The sequence below is a fragment of the Larus michahellis genome, chromosome 3 (assembly GCF_964199755.1).
Source record: "Larus michahellis chromosome 3, bLarMic1.1, whole genome shotgun sequence".
Taxonomy (NCBI): Eukaryota; Metazoa; Chordata; class Aves; order Charadriiformes; family Laridae; genus Larus; species Larus michahellis.
The window spans coordinates 37,079,367-37,105,346 of NC_133898.1; the positions used below are offsets into that span (position 1 = coordinate 37,079,367).

The window sequence follows — 25,980 nt, forward strand, 5'->3', positions numbered from 1 at the left end:
ATTGTACAGTGACGTGTCTTATGTGTGGAAACATCAATGTGCAAAAGAAGGTATAAGAGCCAAGAGAGCTGGGGTTTCCAGGAGGTACTTGGTGAGTAACCTTGGGCAAGATATTTGCGCCAGATTGTGCCTTTTCTTACTCACCTGTAAAAAAGAGGTTGTAGTGGTAGTGGTAGTCTCTTCTATAAAGTGCATTAAGAACCTGATACGAAAGAACAGGTATTACTACCAAAAGTCCATGTTTCCTTTTTCTTTTCTGTACAGTGACACAGCAGTTTGGAAATATATAACTGTATAACCAGATGTGACATGGTCTACAACTTTAAAAAACCAATATTCACACAGCAGAAATAATGGAAGTGTTAAGTCCTCCAGAGAAACAGTGAATTATTCTCCTGCATGGGAATTGGAAATTGAGAGTGACTAGAAAGAAAAGATACATGTGAAAAACAAGAAATTACAGTAAAAAGTTTACTGGGCTGAAGAAAGAGCCCGGAGGCTGCGCAGACTCTGTTGTGTCATGCAACAGCACAGCAGGGATCATGTTTCCTTCTCAGACGTCTGTTGGTTTCTTACCAAACCATAAGCCAACCACAACGACAAACCACTGGGGTTGTATTCCCTGTAATAGGGGACCTCTGCTACTGAATGTCCATGCTAACATGCTTAGGAATCCTAATCTAGGGCATTCAGCAAAATTTTATTCTTTTATTATTTTTTTTTCAGTGTGGATTCAGTTTGCCTTGCCCATGTTTCATAGCATCTCCAAATCTTTGCATGTGACTTTCTGTGCCCAATTAAATTTATGAGAAGCATCAGAAGAAGATCTTTTTGTATGTATGCCTTGTTTTTCCTACCAGTGCCTCTTTGAGTGTAGGTTATACGTGAAAGGAAAACTGCAGTCTGTATTGCAAATAAGGAATACTTCCTAGGGATATTGGACAGAGTTTGTCTCTAGGGCTAAATGAGGGGTCAACAACAACAAAAAAAAAGATAACAAGCCCAGATAAAGAAGAGAATCCCAATTTTAATTATCCCCCTTTTCCTTTGATGTGTAAGGAAATAAGACTATATAAAGGCTTTTATAAGAATTAAGGTAAGCTAGGGATAAAGTTGAGGAGTTGCTGTTATGGCTCAGAGCCGAGGGGAATTTGGATTCAGATGATGAGAACAGGCCTTCAATTGTATTTGCAGAAAGCAATAGGGTCTGTTGATGGGCATTTATGTTTCACACCATAGGCAATATCTCAGAGAGCGCTGCTCCTTAGTACCTGTGCAGCTTCCCTATGTGTTCAAAATGAGTAAGAGATGGAATAACTGGTAAGTTCTCTATTGTGCTGATAAAGCAAAATGCAGGATTGCTGTAAAGAAACAGATAAATAAATGAACTGGATGGCTAAAAATAGCAAAGGGTCTCAGCTTAGCTGACTCATGAGTTTGCAGATGAAATCCGATGGAGACTGGCAAACAGCATTAAAATAGGAGGTAAAGATAAATGTTGGGGGACATTAAATGAACAAACAAAAATGAACGGACTTGCAAACGGTCTGGGGGAAAAAAAACAAACCAGCCCAAGCCATTTCTAATTAGTGCTGTTGAAAATGTTCTTCTGCATTTCCCGTGTCCCTGTCATTGGGAAAGCACCATCTTCCACAGATGTGGCTGCACCAGAAAGCTCTAAGAAACAGGTCAAATAGACTTATTGTTGGTGCAACACATCCCCTTGCCTGGGGAATGGATTAATTCTTCCCCTGGGCAGGAGCCACCAGGTAGCTGCTCAGCTGCTTCAAGGCTTCTTTACCCCCCACCTGCAGTTTCTCGTCAGTTGGCTCAGGCAATTCAGGGTCAGTGTCTTGACCCTGAAGAAAAGCAGCATTGCATGCAGCTGAAGTAAATACAGATGCTTATGCATGTATCACGTGGTGTTACCTAAGTCTACACTTGGATTTTCTAAATGGCCTCTTTCTCTTCAGTTTGTTCTTGTATGCTTACACATAACTGTCTGCATGTTTAAATTTTGTGCATATTAAAAAAAAAAAAAGATGCACGTAGCTAAGCAGTTTTTTGTCCCAGCAAATCAGGCAGTTCAAGTTTGTGATTTCTAGTCAGTGAAGGTAGAATAATGAAAGTGCAGCTATTTCTACAGGTGAAATCACACTTGTGAACAAAATCTGGCTAAGATTATTAAGGTTATAATGTGCCACTCACAAGTTCTGGCTAGAGCTAGATAATTTTTTCTATTTGGCCAGAAGTTTTACCCACTGATACGTATCAGTCCATGTTGACAAAACCTATTTGTGAGATTGTTCAGGTTTCATAAGACCACTTTAGGAAAGGTATTAAATGAAGCATTCAAAATATTTGTTTCTAGTGTTTCTGAGGTGCAATGTTTTCATTTTGAAATGACGTGTTTTGTGTAGGTATTTGCCTAAAGTAGCATTATTTTTAATGAATTAGTAAATCAAACAAGCCTATTGGATTCACACTACAGGACTGAATTAATTTAGTTACTACCGTCAGCATTCAGGAATTAAAAATTGAACCATAAGCTTCAGGACAGATACAAATGAAACTGACCTTGGCACTGAAGGTAAACATCATTCCAGAGCACAAAAGGCTAATTGCTAAGTGGAATTTTAAGCCCATGTTTCTCTTACTCTGTTGTGTGTGTGTGCATGAAGGCTTTTCAGTCCAAGTTCGAAGTGGCATGATGCCAGATCAGACAAGGTCTAGAGATTAGTTACAATGAAGTAGTGGCCCCTGTACATTTTGGGTGGAAACTCTCTTATTTTATTAACCACATTGCTAAATAATACTCATATTTGCACAGTGTGTTTGCAGAAACAGCAGCCCCCATTACAACAGCAGTGTAGCTATCTTCACAGAATGGTGTTACTATCTAGTGCCAGTTCTTTAAAAAACATTGCAGGAACATGGACCTTAAGGCCCATTGAAGTGAACTGGAAGTTTTCCAGGTCTGCATACTCTTCAGCATTTACATCCCTGAGCTGTCTGTCATGCACTTTTCTGTGGAAACTTGTAGAAAGCCTCATTTCCAAAGGATGTGTGTCCCTGATGGACCTACTCGTGAATTATATTGGGACCGCAGAGTGAGCCTACTGCTTATTAGACACTAGAGAACCTGTACAGCTCAGACCACCTTAAGAGCAGAGTGGACTGCCTCTTGACTAAAAAAGCTGAACTCGGGTTAAAGCCTTTTCAGCAGCCAGGATATTAATAATGTCTCTTTTCCATGTGGATTCTTTGATGCCCAACAAAAGGTGGACTCATAACGCATTATTTCCTTTGCAGAAGTCTAATAAAGCTAATGAAGTCACTCTCCTCTTCTTTCATGAAAAGTTACTCTATATTCTTGAAATGTGTGAGTAGTAAATATTTCTGAGGCTTCTGCACTTCATATTTTATCTGAAGTGATGAAAATGTCCCAAATGTATTGTAGGGAAGTGCCAGACAGGCAGATGCACAGAAGTATACAGAATGTGTTCACTGAGTTTTATTTTTGCACAAAATGAATCTCAAAAGCTTGACTAATTTTGCACATTTCTTAAAACCAAATGGCTTATAATGATGTCATCATTTCAGCAAAGTGTGAAGTGGGATCTAACAAGGTTTCCTCCCTCCTGACTTAAGGTATCTTGCTGCATTTCCTAGGAACCTAGGATGTAAGCACATCCCAGGATGCAAGTGCTCTAGGGTCACCAAGGCTGCTAGACACGCATAGTCTCCAGAACTCAGGGGTCCATATCTTTGGCAGAGAAGCTACAAACATATGTTTCTCCTGGATCAAAAACACTGTGAAAAATGAAAATCCTCATGTACACACTTATGTGAGCACATACATTCTTCCATTAGTGCTCAAAATACCCTTTCCAGGTGATGTCTACATACTGCACGAAAGTGACTCTAGGAAGGGAATTTGTACCATGTATTTCACGAGCTCACCTGAGCAGCACTTGCTAGTTGTTTAACTATGTCAAACAGAAAAAAGGTGTTGATATTTTTGACCGACTCTGAAATTTGTCTGATAAGATTTGGGGTTACTATTGTTTATCAAGTATTACAGATGTTAAACCTTTATAGAAGTGTCCAAGGTTCTTTTTTTTTTGGCCTAAGTAGCCTGAAATGTGAAGAGGTGACTAATTGCAGGGGCTGACTGCTGGAACACATACGGATTTTTTTCTTTTAGGGTGTATGGAAAGTACCACTTCAAAGGGAAGAAATGAGAAGCCTTAGTAAACTAGGAGACATGAAAGGATGAAAATATTTATCTGCATTAAAGCTGTGAGGCTCCCGTGCATCCCAAAAAATGCACACAAATAGACACAAGTTTTGCCAATGAAAGACTGAAAAAGACCGGTATCTTCCTGTGTGATACAGCGCTGCCTCGGAAAATACTGGGTTATTTCCTTGGTGATCTGTTGGATGCATTAAATCAGCCTTCACAGAGTGAGCCTTCTTAAAAATTGCCTTTTATGGATTACCCTTACCTCTGTTCTGGATCCAGTCACAAGCAGTTCTTTAAAGACCGCAACCATAACAGAAATGTTCTTACATTTAAGATCATTGTATCAGTTAATTTCATTTGGAGGCATGCACCTCTTTAGCATAGTTCTTCCTGAATACTACCAAACCAGGACTGCTTCCAGGGCTGGGGAGCACCGAGCAGGTAGGACGGACCCTGAACTGCTTGGAAAGGTGAATACAAGGGAACAGCACTCAAACGAAGCAAACTGCATAAATTAACCTCATGACGGTACTGCAGCAGTAAAATATTTTTGGTTGCAACCTTGCTACAGCTGCAACATTCAAGAATATTCAAGTGTTACAAAGGGCAATAAATTTGTTACAATTCACCCAGAGCTCCTTTTCTTCTGTTACTGTGGAAGCAGTATCAGTGAAATTAATATGGGTGGAGCTTAGTAGAGACAGTCACAAATACCTGAAGAAGTGCATGCTTGTAAATGTTCCCCCTCGGTGATTTTATAAATTGTAAGGTGGCTGGAGAAAGCAAGCAAGCTATTAATTCTTTTCAATAAAACTGGCTCCTAAAAAGGCCCTGCCAAAATCTAGGTTGCACTGTATATATGCACACCTGATGAGTCATCGAATGATTAGGGTTGGAAGGGACCTTAAAGATCATTTAGTTCCAACCCCCCTGCCCTGGGCAGGGACACCTCCCACTAGACCAGGCTGCTCAAAGCCCCATCGAGCCTGGCCTTGGACACCTCCAGGGATGGGGCAGCCACAACTTCTCTGGGCAACCTGTTCCAGTGCCTCACCACCCTCACAGTAAAGAATTTCTTCCTAATATCTCATCTAAATCTGCCCTCTTTCAGTTTAAAACTGTTACCCCCAATCCTATCCCTACAGTCCCTCATAAAAAGTCCCTCCCCATCTTTCCATAGGCCCCCTTTAGGTACTGGAAGGCTGCTATAAGGTCTCCCCGGAGCCTTCTCTTCTCCAGGCTGAACAACCCCAACTCCCTCAGCCTGTCTTTGTAGGAGAGGTGCTCCAGCCCTCTGATCATCTTTGTGGCCCTCCTCTGGACTTGCTCCAACAGGACCATGTTCTTCTTATGTTGTGGACTCCAAAGCTGGACACAGTACTCCAGGTGATACCACGCTTTGCCCCTAAGGAGTGCAGCAACCTAGGCAGACGCAAAAGACAAAAGCTAAACAAAAGTAGTGGTAGTTTTCCTGAGTTTGAACCTGTAAGCACATAGGTACGTAACTGACTTTAAACACCTGAACGGTCTCACAAAGCTAGCAGTGACTTAACATCCCACCCACAGTACTGAGGACAGATTCAGATGCAGACATTCACATTCCTCACTGCCATAGTCATCCCTTGGTGAGTTAGGCATAAACTACCTGCAGGGGCCAGGGAGTACATGAGACCTACCTTTTCCACACAGATTTTGGCAATGCAAGGCATTAAGGGGTAATTTTTGTCCTGACAGGGTCCCATCCCCTTTTGCATATTGTAAATTAAACTGCTTCAGAGAATATGCACGACACCCGTCCCTGCAGTCCTTCAAGCTTTGTAGCTGGGGGCTAGATTTCCTAGTCACAGAGGTCCACTGAAAACAGAGATAAGAGAAGGTTAAGAAAAAAGGAAAAGGGCAGCTCCCAGAAAAGAAAATCCAGTTCCTTCACAGCACCTACAAAGCTGAAGAAAAGTATATTAACTCACCTATATAGTCCCTGGAAGCTGGGTCCCAGAGCACTTGGAGACAGTAGAATCAGAGCCACTACTGCCTCTCCTTTTTTTTTTTTTGTCTTTTTTTTTTTTCCCCCAGCCCGTATGCTGCAGCTGTAGCTCATTCGTCTGACAGTTACCTTGTACTTGATGCTGTGGTTTGCAAAGGTTATTAGAATTTATATGCAAAGCTCAATGAATGTAGAATTAAAAAATGCCTCAGAGACATTCCTGAAATGAGATGCCAAATCTCAGAAGTTGTATCTTTATGAGGAAAATTTGAATACAAAACACCAAGGTTTATGACTCTTGCACATATTAATTCATACCAATCCATGTTATAAGAGGACTAAAGGGGCTATTTTTCATCTTGGGCTGAGACAGGAACTCTGCCAGATTTACTGACTTGCTGTGAGAAATCTACTTTATCTGGCTGATAGACACCTTTAAAATGTAAATCAGAATGGTGAGCTTATCACAAGGCTACCAGTAGTAGCCCATGAAATGTTTGATGTTGCAGGTCACAAGAGATTTTGGAACAAGGTCAGCAAACTGGTCAGCAAAAACAGACCCTAAACTCGACGCTTTATTTTCTGTCTTATATGAAAGTTATCAGAACCAAAATCAAAACATTTTTTATTATACATCCATCCCCTTGGCAACTAGCAATTACCATGACTTTGTGGGAGAGTCTAGATTTTAGAAGATACTATTATAATTGTGCAGACTCATGAATTCTTACCTTATTTGTGGCCCAGGTGTTTTGTCTGTCTGGAGAGAAAAAGGAAATCCAGCTGCCCTATTAAAACCCCAGATGTTCTTCTTAAGGAGCCCTACCCACCTCTGTTCCTTCCAATGTCCTGTAGGTCGCCCTTTGGTTTGGAACATATTTGCTGCATCATGAACTGGTCACTTCAGGAGTACTTTGTAGAGAAACCCAAGGCTCAGAAGCTTGAAATACCCATCACAAAGGCTAGAAGTTTCCTCTACAGGCAACCAATATTTACATTAATACTTTCAAATACGTTCAATAGCTGGAATGACAGCAGCCATGATATTTTCATGCTAGTATGGTTGTTACTGATTTGTCCTCCTGCTGGTAAAAGCACATATTGCACTTGCTGTGTCTTTTTCATGCACACGTGCAATCACACACAGGCAGATGATGCGCTTTCAAGCCATCCACAGATGGTTTCCCCATGAGGGTTTACTTTGCCATTTAGATCTCCTGCTTCACAGCCTCTTCTCAGTGTTGCAGTCCTTATTTTCTGTAATTAACTTCTGTCCCTCCTCCCATTTTTTTCTTGCAAACACTTTTCACACTGATGCTTAGAGTCAACCGTCTCCCCAAAGCACTGTGATATTTAACGGCATCCGGAAAAAATGCGGTTAGAGAATTGGGACACTTAAAGGAGACACTGCTCTCGTAAGTGTGCATTCACATTTTTGAATAGATATTCAGAGGGTGGGAATGTAGATGAGGGAGAAGCTATGAAAGGGCTTATTACTAATTAACTGTATCTATTTCTCACCCTTTTAAACTGCTTTTTGTTTATGATTTCAGCTGCTAGGGTAATACACTAAATTAAAGCTGCAGAACGCTATTATAATTAAGATTCAAAAAGCCAATTGCCTGTTAGTAAACTACCAATTGATAATAATGTAAGGGATATTTATAGTTCTTTGCTAAGTATGCCACAGATTTGCATCAATCACATACTTGCTAATCTCCAAACATTTTATTCAGTAGCCTTTTATTTACTATTGAAGGTAAGATTACTCTTCTCAAGCCATCCTTTCTAAAAGTATCTCGCTTTCATCTTGTTTGCAGAGTTCAGCAAACACAGATGCTTCAGTCCTTTCCTCTCCTATGAAATAGTGATAATGGTATATAATTACTAACATCAGACCATGCAGAAAACCTTGCCATAAAGAACGCACTATACATAGTGCAGCATTCATAATGTCTTGCATTTCTACAGCTCCTTCTTTCTGAGTCATCTTACGTATTCTATAAAGGAGAAACCAAACCACCTTACCAAGGAGAGGAATCATCCACCTCTGGGCAGAGCCTGAAACATAGGGCCCTAGTTTTCATTCTTTTCACAGGGAGGTGGAGCAAGACCTGTTTAAAGAGTTAAAAAAATAATTACTGAAGGGATTGATTTTGTTTTGTGTTTGGTGTGTGCTGCTGGGGGATTAATAATTAACCTTTATAATTTCTTTTAATTATTATAAGACATCTGCGTAACTGTCATTTCAGCTGTGTGACGATGTGTAAATAATTGCAATGTGACTTTTTTGTGAAATGGGTTTCTTGCATCATATGTTTGCTAAAGTTTGAGTGGATTAGTAGTAATAATTATTGGAATCATTATGAGACACTGCGTATTATCCCGTCAGGCGTACGGCAGTAAGAGAACAAGCTTAAGCACAGTCGACTGTCGGCCATCCACTGCTTGGGCACTGGAGGGTCAATTGATGAAGCGTGAGGGTGTCTCATCTTTTATTGTGCCATGACTGCTCTTGAACCATGAGTGCCAAAAACTGCTAAGTGTACGAGCGCCTGTGTGATTGAGAAGAAATACGGCATATACTAAGTACCAAGGATGGTGATGCTGAGTTTCATGGTGGGGTAATGTAGGTTAAATTGAGGCAAAACAGCCATGTTGGCAATTATAGCCTGAATTGTGCCTGTAGCTACTGCCACAAGTGAGGGCCTTGGAGACTAGAACACAGTATCTTGGCAAAAAAGCCTGGGAGATCCTGTACAAAAATATAGCTCTTTGTGAACCTGCCCCTTTCCGCAGTGGGAGAGCGATGGTTACAAATTAATGATGTGCCCATTCCTCAGCCCTCCTTGACAACAGGGTCTGGGCAAAGGAGAGACAGAAAGAAAACAAGTTTACCTACCTCCTGCACATGTGGGAAGAAGGTCAGCAAACCTATGTAAGAAGATATTCCCAAACCTGAGGCAGGGCTGCAACTTCTCACGGCCACAATTGGCCCTCTGAGTCAGCCTATATATACATTTAGTTTACTCTTCAAAGACACATACCTTACAGCTCAAGCTGGAAAAGCATGCAAGAGCTGTGAAAAAAAAGAGAAATAACGGTGCAAAGACAAATGGGCAGGACGCAAGAGAGAGCCTTGGACACAGGTGAGAACCCTGCTGTCGCTACAACAGAAAGGACCGCCGTGTGAGAGCATGAGGGCATCAGAAAGCTTCCCAGGAGCCTAAGGTAGCACAGGTTTCCCCTGCATCTCTTCTCTTCAGAGCTAGAAAATGTCATCCTTCCTATGGCTGACTGCAGGGTGAATCCAGGTGATGACTATGCAAGCGATATCTGCTTCCTGTCCTGCCTATCATGAATTTTGTTATGGGTGGGCAAGTGAACTGTCTCACCCCAGGACTGGCCACATAATTACATGGTCATTACTAACCACATTACTGAGGAGTAAATACGCAGTTATTTTTATCTGTAAAATCAGCTCTTTCAACCCTAAGACTAATTCCGCATTATTATGCAGCAGTATGTAATTACTATAAGACAGCGTCTACCCTCAAAGAAGCAGGCACTATTCCAAATGAAATCTTTCAGGGTTTTAAGTAAGCCATGCATGTGACGGCAGGATTTATCCTCTACTAGCTACCCAATAAAAATTATAAAACTGTAACTAGAAAATAGGTAGTCACAAGACCCTATTACCAGGTATAAGCACTAACAATTCCTATCCTATTCAGGATTTTTTTTTTTTAAAGAAAAGCATTATGTGGAGAAATACGTCGTTGTAACGCTTAACCTTCCCATCACAGAGTGCTGATTGCTTTAGGTGTGACTCCTGAGAGGAAGCACTGCAGGCGCTATGTCTATCTGGAGGTAGAAATTAGGTAAAACATAAGAGGAAAGGTAGCTATACATATACAGCTGCTGATGTTCCTTGTAACTCTTTTTATTTCTTGTAGGTACTGTTGCGTGATTTACCATGGAAAAATTGCTCTGCAGCATCCTGGTGTTTGGAATGGCTGTCATGGTCAACGCTTGTCCCAAATACTGTGTCTGTCAAAACCTGTCTGAGTCTCTGGGGACTTTGTGTCCCTCCAAGGGTCTCCTATTTGTACCACTAGACATAGATCGAAGGACTGTTGAACTCCGACTTGGGGGCAACTTTATTATTAACATCACACGACAGGATTTTGCCAATATGTCTGGACTTGTTGACCTTACTTTGTCCAGAAACACCATCAGTTACATACAGCCCTACTCTTTCACTGACTTGGAGAGCCTTCGGTCTTTACATCTGGACAGCAACAGGCTGCCTGACATTGGAGAGGATATTTTGAGAGGCTTAATTAACCTTCAGCATTTGATTTTAAACAACAACCAGCTAAGCAGCATCTCTGATGAAGCCTTTGAGGATTTTTTGCTGACATTGGAAGACTTAGACCTCTCCTACAATAACCTCCGAAGCATCCCCTGGGAATCTATAAGGAAGATGATAAACTTGCACCAGCTCAGTTTGGATCATAACCTGATAGATTATATTACAGAGGGGACGTTTGCAGATCTTCAGAAATTGGCCAGATTGGATCTAACATCCAACAGACTTCAGAAGCTCCCCCCTGACCCTATATTTGCCAGATCTCAAGTAATTCCATTAGCCGTTACCCCATTTTCTCCACCTTTGTCTCTCAGCTTTGGGGGCAACCCACTACATTGCAACTGCGAGCTACTGTGGCTAAGGCGACTTGACAGAGATGACGATATGGAAACTTGTGCTTCTCCTCCAGGTCTAAAGGGAAGGTACTTCTGGTATGTACGGGAGGAAGAATTTGTTTGTGAGCCTCCTCTTATTACACAACATACCCACAAGTTGCTGGTTTTAGAAGGGCAAACCGCTACACTGAAATGTAAAGCCATTGGGGATCCCATTCCCATTATTCATTGGGTGGCCCCCGATGACCGTCTCATCGGGAACTCTTCAAGGACAGCTGTCTATGACAATGGCACCTTAGATATCCTCATCACCACCTCCAAGGATTATGGGACTTTCACATGCATCGCAGCCAATGCTGCTGGAGAGTCCACCGCAACGATCGAGCTCTCAATTGTTCAGCTCCCCCATCTCAGCAATGGCACAGGCCGAGCAGCCCCACCGAAATCCAGGCTCTCGGACATCACCAGCTCCAGCAAGTCTAATCGCGGAGAAACAAAAGGCCCACCAGAAAGGGCTGTCCTGGTATCAGATGTGACCACTACCTCAGCTTTGGTCAAGTGGACGGTGAGCAAGTCAGCCCCTCGGGTGAAAATGTATCAACTGCAGTATAATTGCTCGGATGATGAAGTCCTGATCTACAGGTAAATGCGCGTGCTGTTTTGTCTTCTGATGGTGGTAGGGGGAGGAAAGCAGGATATGAATTCTTGTACTCTTAGGTCACGGATTTGACTTTGAACCGAGGTAGTGCTGCCACTGCCACCTGTAGCATTAGCATTGTGTTTGTCAGTTTATCTGTTGGTCTGTTCACCACTTTTCTAAGTCATGCATTACAAATCTCTATAGTATTCCTTCTCTAACAAGAGGTGCTTTCAGTAAAATTTCCAATTTAGGAAAAAAATAGTACTGCAGTTGGTATCCTCCTTACTAGGCTTAACAAAGAAAGAAAAACTTGACAGACTAGAAGTCAGAAGTTTTGCTTTCCACCTCCTGTAGGTGGGATTGAAACATACTACTGAGAGAGGAAGCGACGTGGGAGGAAGTTTGTGCTGTCTACCCGTAACGCAGGCTCTAATTATTCTGCGATTCAAGATTCAGGGTTGTTAGCAAGAGATTTTTCACCTATATGAAAAAGCTCATTTCTTACTTCACTAATATCTGTTTTACACAACTGTAATGGCTGACAACTTTGGAGTATTTAATGTTTTACAGCATACTAAATGCAAGAAGAGATAGAGATAATTTCAAAAGCAAGCCCTGAATGTTCATTATGCTCCTCCAGTTCTACAACACCTCTGACTTTTAATGATGTAAAGCAAGAGTCGTTCTTGCAGTGAACCTAACTGTGAAAAAGAAAGCAGCAATAAATGTTAGGGATTAAAAATGGGTAGGAAACTGCTTAAGAGTACAGGAAAACAGTGTTACTGCTTCTTGCTTCTGTCTTGGAAGAATGATTGACGTAGTATGTTCATGCTAATGGTGAATCCCTAGAAACCACCCTTTCCTGCCTTTTTATTGCAGAGGCAGCAGTATCAGATGCATTGAGCTGAACTCTGTCTTTGGATGTATGTGAGCTACCAGCAGAAGTCAGAATCTAAGGGCACAGTAGAACAAAACACATAAAATCCTACAGCTTTACAAGCATCCTGAAGCCAGTGGAGAAAAACTGGGTCTGGCAGAGGAATGATGGGATTTGGGTTTTGACTCCAATTTGAGAACTAACTCTGGCGGAAACATAGTCAAAGACATTGATTTTCTCAGTAGGCTTGAGGTTATTATCTGCTGGCCTGCAGACTACTCTGTCCTGCAGTGAGAGCTGAAGCACCAGTCAAGCCATGGTATTCAGCCTCTAGACCAGACCTTGCTATTTTCTTCTTTACCATTGTGTAATTTTCTTTAACACAAGACACTCGAAATAAGAGGTAGTAAATGCTCGTGTGACGTTTTTCACTCACCCTTCTCCTACAATGAAATCTAATTTTAAAGTTGTTTTCAGAACTCTATTTGACGTGGACAAAATTTTGTGTCAGAACTACTTTTATCTCAAACAGTTGTAGAGCAGAAATAATAAAATTATTTATTTAGCTATTCCAAACTTAGTCACTCTTTGCCAAAAGTAGGAATACTGACCAGCAAGTCCAAAGAATATTTTTTTTTAAATTATATGTATTCAAATACTGAAAAAAACCTGAGGAAATTCAGTTCTGTTCACCTGCATTCCTCAATTATAAAAAGATGTTGAAATAATCAAATCAGTTAGCAGGTACAAGTTATTTGTCTTGCTCTGCCTAACGTACTGTGGAACTGGTGTGTTAGCTTTGGGACTTGCAACTATGTGGAGTTAAGTAGAATGAAAGGATAAGACAAAACCATGATAGAATAATAGGAATAGAATGAAAGAAAATATGCTGGTGTCAGTTTTTCCTGAGGCAAAGCTTTTGGCAAAAACTCAACAGTGTTTAAGATCTTGAGCCCAGTGGAAGTCTGAAAAAATCCTCTGTATAGCCATATTGACACTGTATAGAGAATTTCGCCCAGTGAACAGGAAAATCTTTGCAACCAGAAAGAGACATTAGTGGAGGTCGTTAGGTGCTGGAAGTGATCGGATGTATTGATTTGCTGAGGAGGAGGATAGTTGGGGTAAATAAAACGAAACAATGCAGAAGTGAAGACATGCAATCTGGTAGCTGGAGGGGTGAGAATCAGGTGCCGTGGGGAAAGATGAGAGAAAGATGCTGTCTTGCCAGCCTGGTCCAGAGGAACAAGTGGCTGTCGAGGTGTCAGGAACCCTAAATTCTTATCCTGTCCCCATGCTGCCTCTCAGTGAGGTTTTGGCCCTTTGTTGCTTTACTTGCTTGTGGCTCAGTTTTCCAGAAGCACAGTGAGGACAGTGCTATTTCTATAAATCTCCCATCGGGCCTTTTTGAGTATTCATTGATGATGCATAGCTCTTTTCATTCACAGCTCTCAAAAGCACTTCAACGAAGAAAACAAATTTTATTTCTCTACATTTTGCACCGGGGAAAAATGAAGCGCAGAAAGATGAAGTGAATTGTCCATCGTCTGAGAGTTAATCAGTGGCACTCATAATATCAAAACCAGCTCTCATGACTTTCAGCCAGGGAACCACTCAGTCCCTTAGAGTTAATTAACTAAAGCTGTTTTGCTTTAATTGGTCAGATGCATGTCACTGCAATGAGTGTGTAGAAAAACCTAAGGGAAAAGGATTTCTACAGCGCTCTGCTCTATAAAATGCTGTGTATGTGCTAAATGGGATGTGATACTGCTTAGCTGCTAAAATGATGGGCACTTAATATACGTTAAGATATGTCAGTATGCCAGGTCTGAGGCACACTGTCTGCACTCAGCTTGAAGGAATCCTGCCTCACTACCAAGAAATGTATGCACAAAAGACAAAGGTTTGCTGCATTCTCTGCTAAGAATTTTTCATAAACGTTGAACTCATAGTGAAAGTGTGAAAGCAGTTCTTCCCCCCCGCATTGATTTTAACGTCTCTCCTCATCATTACCCAGGACACCAGTCCCATTCCCACTTCCATCCCAGCTGTGGCCTTCCACTTGCAGGAGCTGCAGATGGTACAAAAGGGGCTGCGATGGCCCCAAGCAAATTCAAATGTGTGGGAGATAGTGACAAGTGTTGTTTGTTGGGCCTCCTGATTTTCACTGAACTGAAATGGTATCAGAATCTGAAGTTTGGCTCCGGATACACCAGTGCCATCATAACGAGGATTAGCAGGAGGAGCACTGTTTCCCTTCCCCCTCTGACCTTCCTTTGTATTTGTCGTCTCAGGGCCATTGCTGAAGCTAGCAGCATGTTTTTATCTCTTTCAGTGGATTCAGAATGCATGCTTCTGACACTGATGTAATGAGCATGGTCCTGATCAGCACTCTGTTCCACACGGCTTCTCAGACTGAGAAGGAGAAGCTGAAGGAAAGGGAGCAATAGCTTGTGCAAGTGTCTCAAAGAGGCAGCTTGGTCAATGTCAACTTGCAAAGACAAAGTCTGCCCCTAAGATTGGTACCAAATCAATATCCTGAAGCTGCTCAGAGGTGACATGCTATATTATCTTTCCACTTCATTGGCAGAAGGGAACGTTCCCTCTTTAATGGAGCATGCACTTAACTCTTAGTGGTATCTCAGAGCTTCCTTTTTGTGCCTTGACCTGTTCTCAAATTGAAAAAGATCCTACAACAGGGGCCTGTGCTGGAGTTGTGTGTCACGCACAGGCAAACACCATTGCTCGACTGATCTATGTGTGCTCCCAATGAGCTCTTTCTCTCTCTCTGATTTGTCCTTGCACTGTTTTTAGTAATCCTGCTGCCAAGATAATGATATTGTTTCACCTGGAAGAGAACCAGGATTTCTCTCTTCCTAGGCAGAGTGAAAGCTTGTTTTGCTTGTGGTTTGGCGTGTTTGGGTTTTTTTGACACCCTTTTCTTGTTTGTTTTTTTTTCTCTTGTTTTGTATTTTTTCCCTTTTCTGATTTATGCTGCTTTCTCATTCTAACTTTTCTTTCCTCTTCACTCTCTTTGACTGTCCTATTCATCTTTGTGCTGTTCAAACCCATGCTGCCCTGTGTGGAAATTGTTGATAATGTTATGAAACCACATCATGGCCAGCAGGTGCCACAGAGAGAAGATGATAGATTGCTATATAAGTCTTCTGTTCATACACACAGGTTTATAAAAGTGGAAATTTCTCTGAGAATTGCAAGCAATTTTTTTAGCTACTGTTACATGATAAGGTCCCTTGGGTGACACAATTAGCCATGGTTGATGCTGCTCCAATCCAGCAAACTGGATAACCATGGCACTGATGGGATGCACCCATGAGTGCTGAGGGACCCGCCTTAATGTCAGAGTGAGGCCGTTAATTTTGAACAATAATGGCACTTGGGAAAGATACCTGAGGACGGGAGGAAAGCAAATATCACTCTTATCTTCAAAAAAGGCAAGAAATATGACCGAGGGAACCACAAGCCAGTCAGCTTCACCTCAATTCCTGGGAAGGTGATGGAGTAACTAATCCTGGCAACCGTTTCCAGGAACGTGATGGACAAGAGGTGACTGGGATTCATCAGCATGGATTCACAAAGTCACACTTGACAAACCTGATAACCTTTTACTATCAAATAACTAGGTTGGTAGACAAGGCAGTAAATGTCTACCTTGACTTCACTAAGGCTTTCAACTGTCTCATAAGATCGTTGTAGAGAAGCTGATGCAGAATGGGCTGGATGAGCAGTGAGATGGACGTAAAACTAGCTAAACAGCTGAGCCAGGAGGGCTGTGATCAGTGGCATGGAGTCTAGCTGGAGACCAGTAACTAGCAGTATATCCCAAGAGTCAATACTGGTCCACAACTATTTATCATCCAATCCTATTTAATATCTTCATTAATGACATGTATGATGGAGCTGAGTGTACCCTCAGCAATTTGGCTGATCGCACAAAACTGTAAGGAGTGGCTGATAGACCAGTGTCATACTGTCATCCAGAGGGACCTTGACAGGCTGGAGAAATGGCCTGAGAGGAACCTCATGATATTCAACAAAAGAAAATCCCAAGTCCTGCCCCTCAGGAGGAATATCCCCATGTACCAGAGATGCTGGGTCCCTCTGGGTGGGAAGCAGCTTTGCAGAAAAGGGTCTAGGGGTCCTAGTGGACATGAGATTGAACATGACCCGGTGATGTGCCCTTGCCACAATGAAGGCTAATGGTATCCTGGGCTGCGTTAGGAGAAGCATAACCAGCAGGTTGTAGCTTCTCCTCTACTCAGCACTGATGAGGCCACATATGATGTACTGTGCCCAGTTCTGGCTCCACAGTTCAAGAGAGATGTGGACATATTAGAGAGAGTCCAGCAAAGAGCCACTAGGATGATTAAGGAACTGGAGCACCTCACATATGAGGAAAGGCTGAGACCTGTGACTGTTCAGCCTGGAGAAGAGAAAGCTCAGGGGGGAACTCATAAATATGTACAAATATCTGAAGAGAGGGTGTAAGAAGACAGAGTTAGGCTTTTTTCAGTGGTGCCCAGTGCCAGGACAAGAGGCACCATCTGAAGGTGCACAGGAGGTTCCATCTGAACATCAGGAAATACTTCTTTACTATGATGGTGACTGAGCACTGGCACAGATGGCCCAGAGAGGTGGTGGAGTCTATATTCTTGGAGATATTCAAAAGCCATCTGAACGTCGTCCTGGGCAACTGCGCCTGGGTGGCTGCACTTGAGCAGGGAGATTGGACAAGATGACTTCCAGAGGTTCCTTATAACCACATCCATTCTGTGATTCTGTAATCCAGAGTGTCACTGCTCTATCACAGAAATCCTACCTGCTTCTGGGAAAGTTAAAGGTACATTTTCGTCAGTCTAGACTCTCCTTTCAAAAGTGTTTTAGACATTTAAGAGCATCAGACTTATGATTAATGCAACTTAGGCACTGGCATACTTGATTCATTTTGAATAAGGGATTGAACTGATATACAAAAATTTTGAAAACAGTATCTTTGGGGCTCAGTTTTCCATCTGTAAGCAGGGGTGATAGCACTGCCTTGCATCATAGGGATAAACACATTAGAAAATATTGTGGAACCAGGAGCCCACAGAAATGAATAGGGAGACTGTTGCTTTGAAATCATTGTGTGGTCTGCAGCAACCCGGATAGTCATGAATGATTAAGATGCAACATTACATAACTGCAGCACTTGAATTCAAGTAAGGCATCTGGGGACAGAGATTGTGTCTTTTTTATGTGTAGAGCACCCTACATGATGTGGGACCAAATCTCAGTTTTGGCCATCGGGCATTGGTGTAATTTATAAATTCACCACTATTTCAAAAGATGAATAAATCTGCAAGTGTTTTGTAGAACTTCCCAGGTCATACTGAGCCTGCTGGCTGTGTTTTGAATTAAAGCAATGATGCAGCCGCTTAAAAATGTGCATCTGAAGTGCGACACTTCCATTAGATTTATGAGAGATTTAGGTCTGGTTTATTTTGTGGTATTTCTTACTAAGAGTGATAAAAACAACTGTACAAATTAAGAATTACTGTAGCACTATAGTCTCCTTAGCTTATAAATTCAGCACTGGAAAAAAAAATGTATCTCTGAAAGCTTATTTTTTCCATATATATTTTATGCAGCAGGCAGTCTAAGCATTAAAATATGAATAAATGGCTCCACATCTCCAGCCTTTTTAAACAATGGCACCATGGATTTGATTACTTAGAGAATATAACAATGATTTACATTTACACAGCTCCTTTTACTGCAAGTGCTGTACAGACCGGCTGAACGAAGATCACTCCACCAACCACTGCTATCCTGTCACCTCTCAGTTACATATTAGCTGCAGTTTGGCAGTCAGGTGATAGTGCAGTTCCATTTTATGAGCAAAAAATAACTTGGGCATTTGCACTTACGGATACTTTAACCTAGGTAGGAAGTAATTAACGGAATTTGAATTTCCCACAGCATAGTGGGATAAATATACCCATGCACTCTTCTAGTCCGTTGCGTGTCAATAAGAGAATGCTTTATGACTAAGGTGTTGCAAACTTCATGTAAGGATGTTCTCTCAAACAGCGGTGTCACACTGAACACCGTGCATCGGAGGGGATGCCACTCTCTATATTGCTAATGCTTCTTGCAACAAAGGCCTGATGTGTGGAGGTCTACCAGCTAAAGACTGGAAACAGAGGAAGCCCTGCCCTGCTGCTGTTAGGGCAAATAATCTCAACATCCTGATGCTGTAGTAAAGAGTGATTACATTATTTTGTCTCTGAGGAAAGTTAGAAATACAGAGTTCTGGTAATTTTAGAAAAGGTAGAGGATCAATTTATTCTGAAAAGGCCTGAACATCCATCCTTACTCATGATTTGGACATGCAGGACCTTGCACTGGGCCATGTTGAACTTCACGAGATTTGCATGGGCACACCTCTCAAGCCTGTCCAGGACCCTCTGGATGGCATCCCTTCCCTCCAGCTTGTCGACCGCGCCACACAGCTTGGTGTCATCAGCAAACTTGCTGAGGGTGCACTCAGATGAAGACTTAGGGGTAAATGCCTGCCACTATTCTACCCCCTTTTCAGTTCTACCCTTGTCTCCAACCTGGCTATGCAGTAACCTTCCTCCGTGGCTCACCGCTGGTGCAAAAACCCCTCCTCACCCTCAACACGTGAACGGAGCTATTCTAGCTGCATTGTATCCAGGATACAAACCTTGATTTGGTCAAAGCATTTATATAATTAAACACGGAATAAAACAACCATTGGGAGGAAGGACATCACATGAAGACATTAATCATCACGTACTAATCATTTGTATTTGACAGGTTGAGACAGAAACTGTATAAAAATAAAAATGTGAAGTCACAGTCCCAAAGAGAAACAAAATTTATATAAGCAGAGCAGGGGAAAGTCTTACGTGAACATTTGATACTTCAGGTCATTTGAGACTGGTTTGCGGCAGTAGTGTGCATTGACTTCTAGAGGACCCTTAGCAAGTGCAGGCTTGCTGAAAGGCATCAGACATAATGAAGAGGATGCTTGACAGAAGCACGCATTCTGGGATTATGGGGTTTTACTCGCTTCTGCTGAAAAAAATTTCATCTAGCCTTTTCTTTTTGTTTTGTTTGTCTTAATGGGAGAAATTCAGGGACAAAGCGTATTTCAGTGTTGGTTTTTGTTTGTTTGTCGGGGTTTGTCGATTTTTTCTTCTTTTTTCCCTTTGCAATATGAGAAATCTTTGAAAAATAAGAAAAAAAATGCAGTGAAAAGGACAAAAATTACAAGTATTGCCAGATAATGAAGTAGAAAATAGAAATATAGATTATGAAATAAATATAATAAAAATATAAAAATAAGCGAGAATTAAAGAAAAGTAGTTGTACATCTTAGCATTGTCACTAAAGTTGTCCTAGATTGTTGACAAACTGTCATCCACTTGATGCTCGCACAGAAACTCGTGAGAAATCCATTGGTCAGAGACATCCAGTTCATCATGAGCAGAGGTAAACCGTGCAAACACCACCCAGACCAATGTTTTCTTGCTTGATAACCACGACAGAAAGGCAAAATACTAAATGGCCATTTATCCCTACAGGAGATATGTCCCTTTATGTGAGTATGTGAGAAGCATGTGACAGCATGTGAGAGGGCACTTGCTGCCCACACCGCAGCGCCCCAGCAGAGCAGAGAAGGGCAGGACAGCATCTTTCACTGGCTTGGAGGCATTCCCACTTCCTTCAAAGCTTAACAGCTGTCAAATAACATTTAGTGAGGTATGAGGAGAGGTTGTATGCTGCAGTTCTACCCCTGAGCTCTGCCTCAGGAGCTGAATACAAAGGCAAAGAGCCTGATTCTCAGCCCCTGTTGTGCTGCTGGGAAGTAATCCCACCACGGCCAAGGGTGTTGCACGGGGTGGAAAGGAAATCAGAATCTGTTTTCAGCATAAGACAGCGCTGCTCCCATTTTATCTCCGCTGCTAATTATTTATTTGGCTCATCAAAGGCTCAGCATTTTTACTGGAGGGGAATTCGGGACGAGCTAATGCTTGCCCATAACATCTGCCACATCCCCTCTCTTAGCTGCTCCGAACACAAATGCCAAGAGCTGTCCCCACCCATCACTGCAATAACGAGCTACACGTCTGATGCCAAAATGAACCATTGAAAGAAGATTTTGATTAAGCTTCAGGTGAATCAAGAATTTGATGTCTAAATGAAAAGTTTTGACGCATTCAGATTCATGCTACTCCTGAATATTAAGAAGCCAGCACACAGATGCACAGTTACCACCATCTTTCCTATTTTAAATCTAGGGCAGACTTATAGCAGTTCACGCGCTTCTCTGTGCAAAAAAACTTATGCCATTTGCTGAATGCTTAGCAGTAACATCCTCCCATGTCATTCGTAGTCATGCAAAATAGTTAGTCATGCAAAGTGATAATAGCACGGACAGTTACAAATATTAACTGATCAAATGCTTGACCGAAGGCTTGTCTCAAAGCCCTCAGAAATGAGTATCCACCATTGACACTGAAGAGCTTTGGTTCAGCCTGAAAATCTTGCATTTTAGGGATTAACATTATTTTCTAGAGAGGCGGATGGAGGAAAAAGGAGGTTAAATAGTTTGCTTAAGGTAATTCAATAAGCCAGTGGAAGAAACAACATGCCTGCAGAATCACAGCTGGAAGTAGTCCTGATTTAGCTTTCAGTGCGTTCCTAATAAAGTCCTTCCTCACATTTAAAATGTGAGGGGAGAAAATATAGCATTCTTGGTGTTGTTACTGTTGTTAAATATAGATTATAAATCTGTTTGACTTGGGAAAGGCATCTTCAGTAGTATCAAACTCAGATCAGGGCTTCACTGTGAGCATGTATCTGTACAACAGAGGTGTGTTGTCTCCTTAAAGGAATCGTAAAAACAATGAGGCTTGATTTCTTACATAGTTTATACACGTAATGCAAATTTAAGCACCCAAGATGCTCCACTTGATGTCCGAATTTTCACTTCTTCAGCTGGTACATGCAGCAGGTTCCCAACACTTTTTTTCTCTATGGTGCTGATCCAGTGAGTTACAGATGGCATCACAGATCCACTCTAATCCCTTCCTCAATTTGGGTCACAGCTACCGACATCTGGGTCCTTTTAGGAGACATCAAAATAGTATCAGTGACCACAGAGTGTGACAACTACTCCTGGCCTTTCTAAATCTGTATCTGAGAACTTCCTCCCTCCCCTCACTTCACCCTTCTTTTTAACTGGGACGCCAGCAATCCAGGTAATCTCCAGACTACTAAGAAATCTCCTTCAACAGTGGTGACCCTCTAGTAGAAGCAGCGGCTCAGAGCTATCTGCCTCAAGGAGAGGATGATTTATTTTTATCCGCGGGTGTTTTGTGAGAGAGTTACAAATAATAATAATAATAATAATAAAAAAAATCTTAAAAGCATGTTGTATTCCTAAAACATACCGAGTTCCTAAAATTTGCCTTGCCAGTTTGAGATCATTCTGCTTAACTTAGCTCCCACTTGCTCACGCGCCACTCCAGGCTGTGGGTAGGTGAGACAGGGTGCCTTGACAGCTCCTGCCTCCCCAGCCATCTGACACCCTACCCCGTACAGCTCCCCTCTGAAGTCACATGAAGCCTTTTTACCCAATCCAAAGTTGTCTCTCTCTTTTAGATTTTTGGTAGGAGGTACTTGGAGGGGGGCACCTGCTCCTCCTGCAGTAGGTTCCCAACACTCCTTGTCTCTCCAGCATTGAGCAGTTGCGTTCTGACTGCGGGAATTGCTTTGGGCTTCGTGCAAGAAATTATGTTACATTTTTTTAATGTAGGACTATTTTACCTATCAAATACATGAGACAGGACAAGGAGGATGTCAAAGGGAGAATAACTTAAAGTTACAAACACAGCCAAAACCTGGTGCTTCATTTCACTGCCATAGCTCCAGACTCACCCATCTAATTGCTTGTTCTGAATTTCCTATTACACCCTCTCTCTTTCATACCAGGCTTTCTGCTTGTATGCTCAGATTGTTTTCAGAAAAAAAAGTACTTTTTTTGTACAATGATTGCACTGGTTAACCCTAACATATGATAACAATGATACGGTTTGTTTCCTTAGAGAAATGATTTAAGACTCATCATTTGAAAAATATAGAACTGGAAAAGACACAGCACTGGAAAAATAAAAAAGAAAAACGCAGTAGACTAAATAAATTATAAAGTAAGTCTTCATTACCTTTAGTTCCTACAAGCCTGGTTATTTTTGGATTTGCCTATAATAGGTAGATTTTCTGAGCAAAGTATATGTACTCAGTATGAGCAAAAATCATACTTTTCAGGTGATCCAGTGCAAGGTGAATGCAACACTTGTTTCTCATTTAAACCTATTTTGAGGCTTTAATTAAGATGTTGATGGTGAGTAATCTTTGTGTTAATGCTCTGGTCAGGGGAGGATGAAAGAGGAGGATTTCAGACAAGCTGAGAACTTAAAACTCGAGGCAGAAATCAGATTCATGCTACATGTAATTTTTTGAGTGTTGTAGGTTTTCAGTGAAGTCTCATACTACAAGGAAGCCTTTTATCCTTTCTTTGTTCTTAAAAGGGCACAGTAGAAATGTAGCTCAAATTTTCAACGGTAAAGAAAGAAAATGTGAGGTAATGGATGTCTTTGAGAACATGATATGGGTTATTTCATTGTCATATTACCCTTTCCCCCCAAAACATATCTTGCTTTATAGTCTAATATGAGGGCAGTACAGACATGTACCCTGTAATCCTTAATAATCTGTAAAAGGGCCAAGCACAAAGGTAATCCAGTCCTAACCGAGGATAACAGGCTAGTACTGCAGTCTAAAGAAACCTTGAAACTGTAACGCCATTGAGAAATTTCTGTGTTTAAAATGAAATGTTCTGATTTTCACAGCCGAGAAAAAGCAGCCCAGCCAGCAGGCTGATCTGCCCTATTGCCGCAGCCCTGCCGATGTCGCAGAGGCACGGCGTGATCATATTAAGTCCCAGCGTATTTGACAAGAATCCCACAAAGTGATGCTGCCTAGAAAGGAAACAGGAATTGCCTTCAGCCTTTGGCGTAAGGTACTGTAGGGTGGAAGCAAAATCAGCTCTGTGCCATGGTAACAGAAAGGGCTGCATTGGTGCCCGGCAAGTGAGAGAGATACCAAGCCTGGCATCCTCCGATGGGAAAGAGCTTATCCAGTAGGGGCTAGAGCTGTGCTTTAGGGTGGCCAAAAAATCCCTGTGGACACCAAGGTAAGCCTATACCCTAACCCCCTTCTGTTCAGCTGCTCCTGGTTTACAGATTAGTTTATTTGCAGTCATGAACAGTTTGAGACGGCCAGCACTAGGTGTGAATTTGTGCTGAATTTGCCCATCTGTCCTCCCTCCCCTTCCCCTTACATCACTTTGAATTTGCCTAGGTTTAAATTTTGTAATATTTATTTATTACCTCATAATTTACTTCATTTTGACAAGAAAACAAATAAAAGAGCTGTTTGCTCAAACCAAAACTTTTTTTTTTTTCCCCCTAATTATCTATTTGTTTATTTAATCGGCTTGGATTGTGGAATTGGTTCTTATGTAGATATCCAAAACCGTGCTCTGAATTTCTCTCAGAATGGGGATCGCACAGGCAGTAGCTGCCCGATAGACATATGGGCAGCTGACAGCATCGAGGCACCCCACCAGCAGCTCTGTCGTCTGGCAGGCTGCCTCAGAGAGTCAGGCTTGATGAATCAGTCCTTCTGCCGGTGCTGGGAGGGTGGGGGCCGTCTGCGCCTCTTCTCCAGAAGGCTGCTGCAGAATGAGAAAGAGACACAGCAGCGACCACTGAGCCTCCCCGCGCGCTGTACTGCAGAGTTGGGACGGCAACGTCCAAGTCAACTTAAATCTTGCTAATTTGAGTACGTAGAGGCAGTATTTCAGCTCGGTTATGCTGGGGCAAGGATGTGTTACTGGCCTGGTACCTGCTCTTCTCTCTGCTGCATGCAGACGTTCGCAGCCGGGGCGTGCCATGGGGAGGAAGGTGGCAGCTCTGCCAAGGTTTGGCAATGGGAGAGGGGAGGAGGAGTGAAGGTAACTGTCTTGAAACTGGCCCATCTCTTTGTGCCTCTTCACTTTCATCCCTAAAAGGGAGCCAGATGTTCATGTAAGCTGAGCAGGGAGCTAAGGGGACCCCTGCTTCTCTCCTCCACCCCTTGATCCTTGCATCCTCCTCTGGTTGCTGTTCCAGTCAATGACGTGACTGTGCCCAGCTCTCTGAGGAAGCAGAAGGAGGAATGGCCACCATGGAAGGAGTCATCTTCAGATCCTGGCTCCTCCCATCCAGGGCCTCACAGTGCCTGGAGCGGCTGCTGTCACAGGCTGCTGACTGAGCAGAGGGCAGTGACAGACCCATCTTCTCTGGGTAGTGTCAGACAAACCTCCTGCACCCTTAGTGGCACTAACGAAGCTGCAAACTCTCTGCTGGAAAAACAGTGCAGAAGTAGCTCCGATGGACGCCTGGCACTTGTATGATTCACTTAGGGAGACGAGCCACATCAAGGCTATACGTATGGCTAGTGGTTTAAATTCTAATTTCCTTCTCTGGGGACACTAACACCTTTTGTGAGGTGAAGGACTGTTTGCAAAGGGAAGGATGAAATAAACGCTGGGAGCAGGATTCATGCCTGTGACGAGTGTTAACAAAAGCCTGAGGGGCTGCAGCAGTCCCACTTCAGGGCTCTGTGCTGCACCTTTGCACAAGACCAGGTTGGAGTGGGATGAAGAGGTGACAAAACCTTATGCTATACAAACTCTGACTAATGGAAACATATGAGGTTTTAACTGTTTGGGCTTTTTTTCCCCACTAAAACATAATATTGTTATTTGTTTCACCTTTTCTTTTTGTTTTCCCCATCCAGGCTATCTCCTGGTAGATAATTATAGTGGCTGTGGTTTAATTAGCTAATTATGCCAGAGCTGGAGTATTTTTCAGAGTAAAGCCTTTTATTTAGTTGTTCTAAAGCAGCTTCCATTTGGGTTTTCTCCTAGAATTTTCTTTGTATTTCATTGTGTGGTAGTACAGGTGTTTATAACTGGTTTCATTGGGATTTATGAATATGCTGGTTATCTGAATGGAGTGAAAGGAATAGCACTCTGGAGGGCAAAGGTGGCATACTCCTGGAAGTAGCACACTTACATAAAACTACCTGCAAAATTGAGTTGATATTTTGACTTTAGAGTAGAAAATAATAATAACGATATAGCTTTACTCCAGAAACCAGAAAAAAATTATTTTAACCTTCATATTAACATCTTTAAAGGACACATTTTACCTAACAAGCATAAGGCTGTTTGAATTTGGCCTTTGCATCTACAAACAAAAAACCACAATTCCCCTGTTCTTAGCAGGCTCAGATTGTCGGTATATAAGTCTTGCCTGTGTTGCTAGCTGTACACTGTAGACAAAGATTTAGGTGTTCACTGAGGTGCTGAACTATAGGTTGCAGGTGAA

General features: G+C 42.2%; 1 protein-coding gene across 7 annotated transcripts in view; it reads left to right on the forward strand.

The window, feature by feature from the left end:
* The window catches only part of LRFN2 (leucine rich repeat and fibronectin type III domain containing 2), a 223,089-nt gene that overhangs the window by 172,006 nt on the left and 25,103 nt on the right, over window positions 1-25,980 (forward strand). For 6 of the 7 annotated variants that reach the window (XM_074579690.1, XM_074579689.1, XM_074579688.1 and 3 more), the window contains one exon: window positions 10,187-11,579. In XM_074579690.1, coding sequence (XP_074435791.1) covers window positions 10,207-11,579 — 1,373 coding nt within the window. In that variant the 5' untranslated portion in view covers window positions 10,187-10,206. Of the gene's footprint in view, window positions 1-10,186; window positions 11,580-12,456; window positions 12,552-25,980 lie in introns of those variants that run through there. The other variant, XM_074579694.1, reaches the window with a different exon arrangement.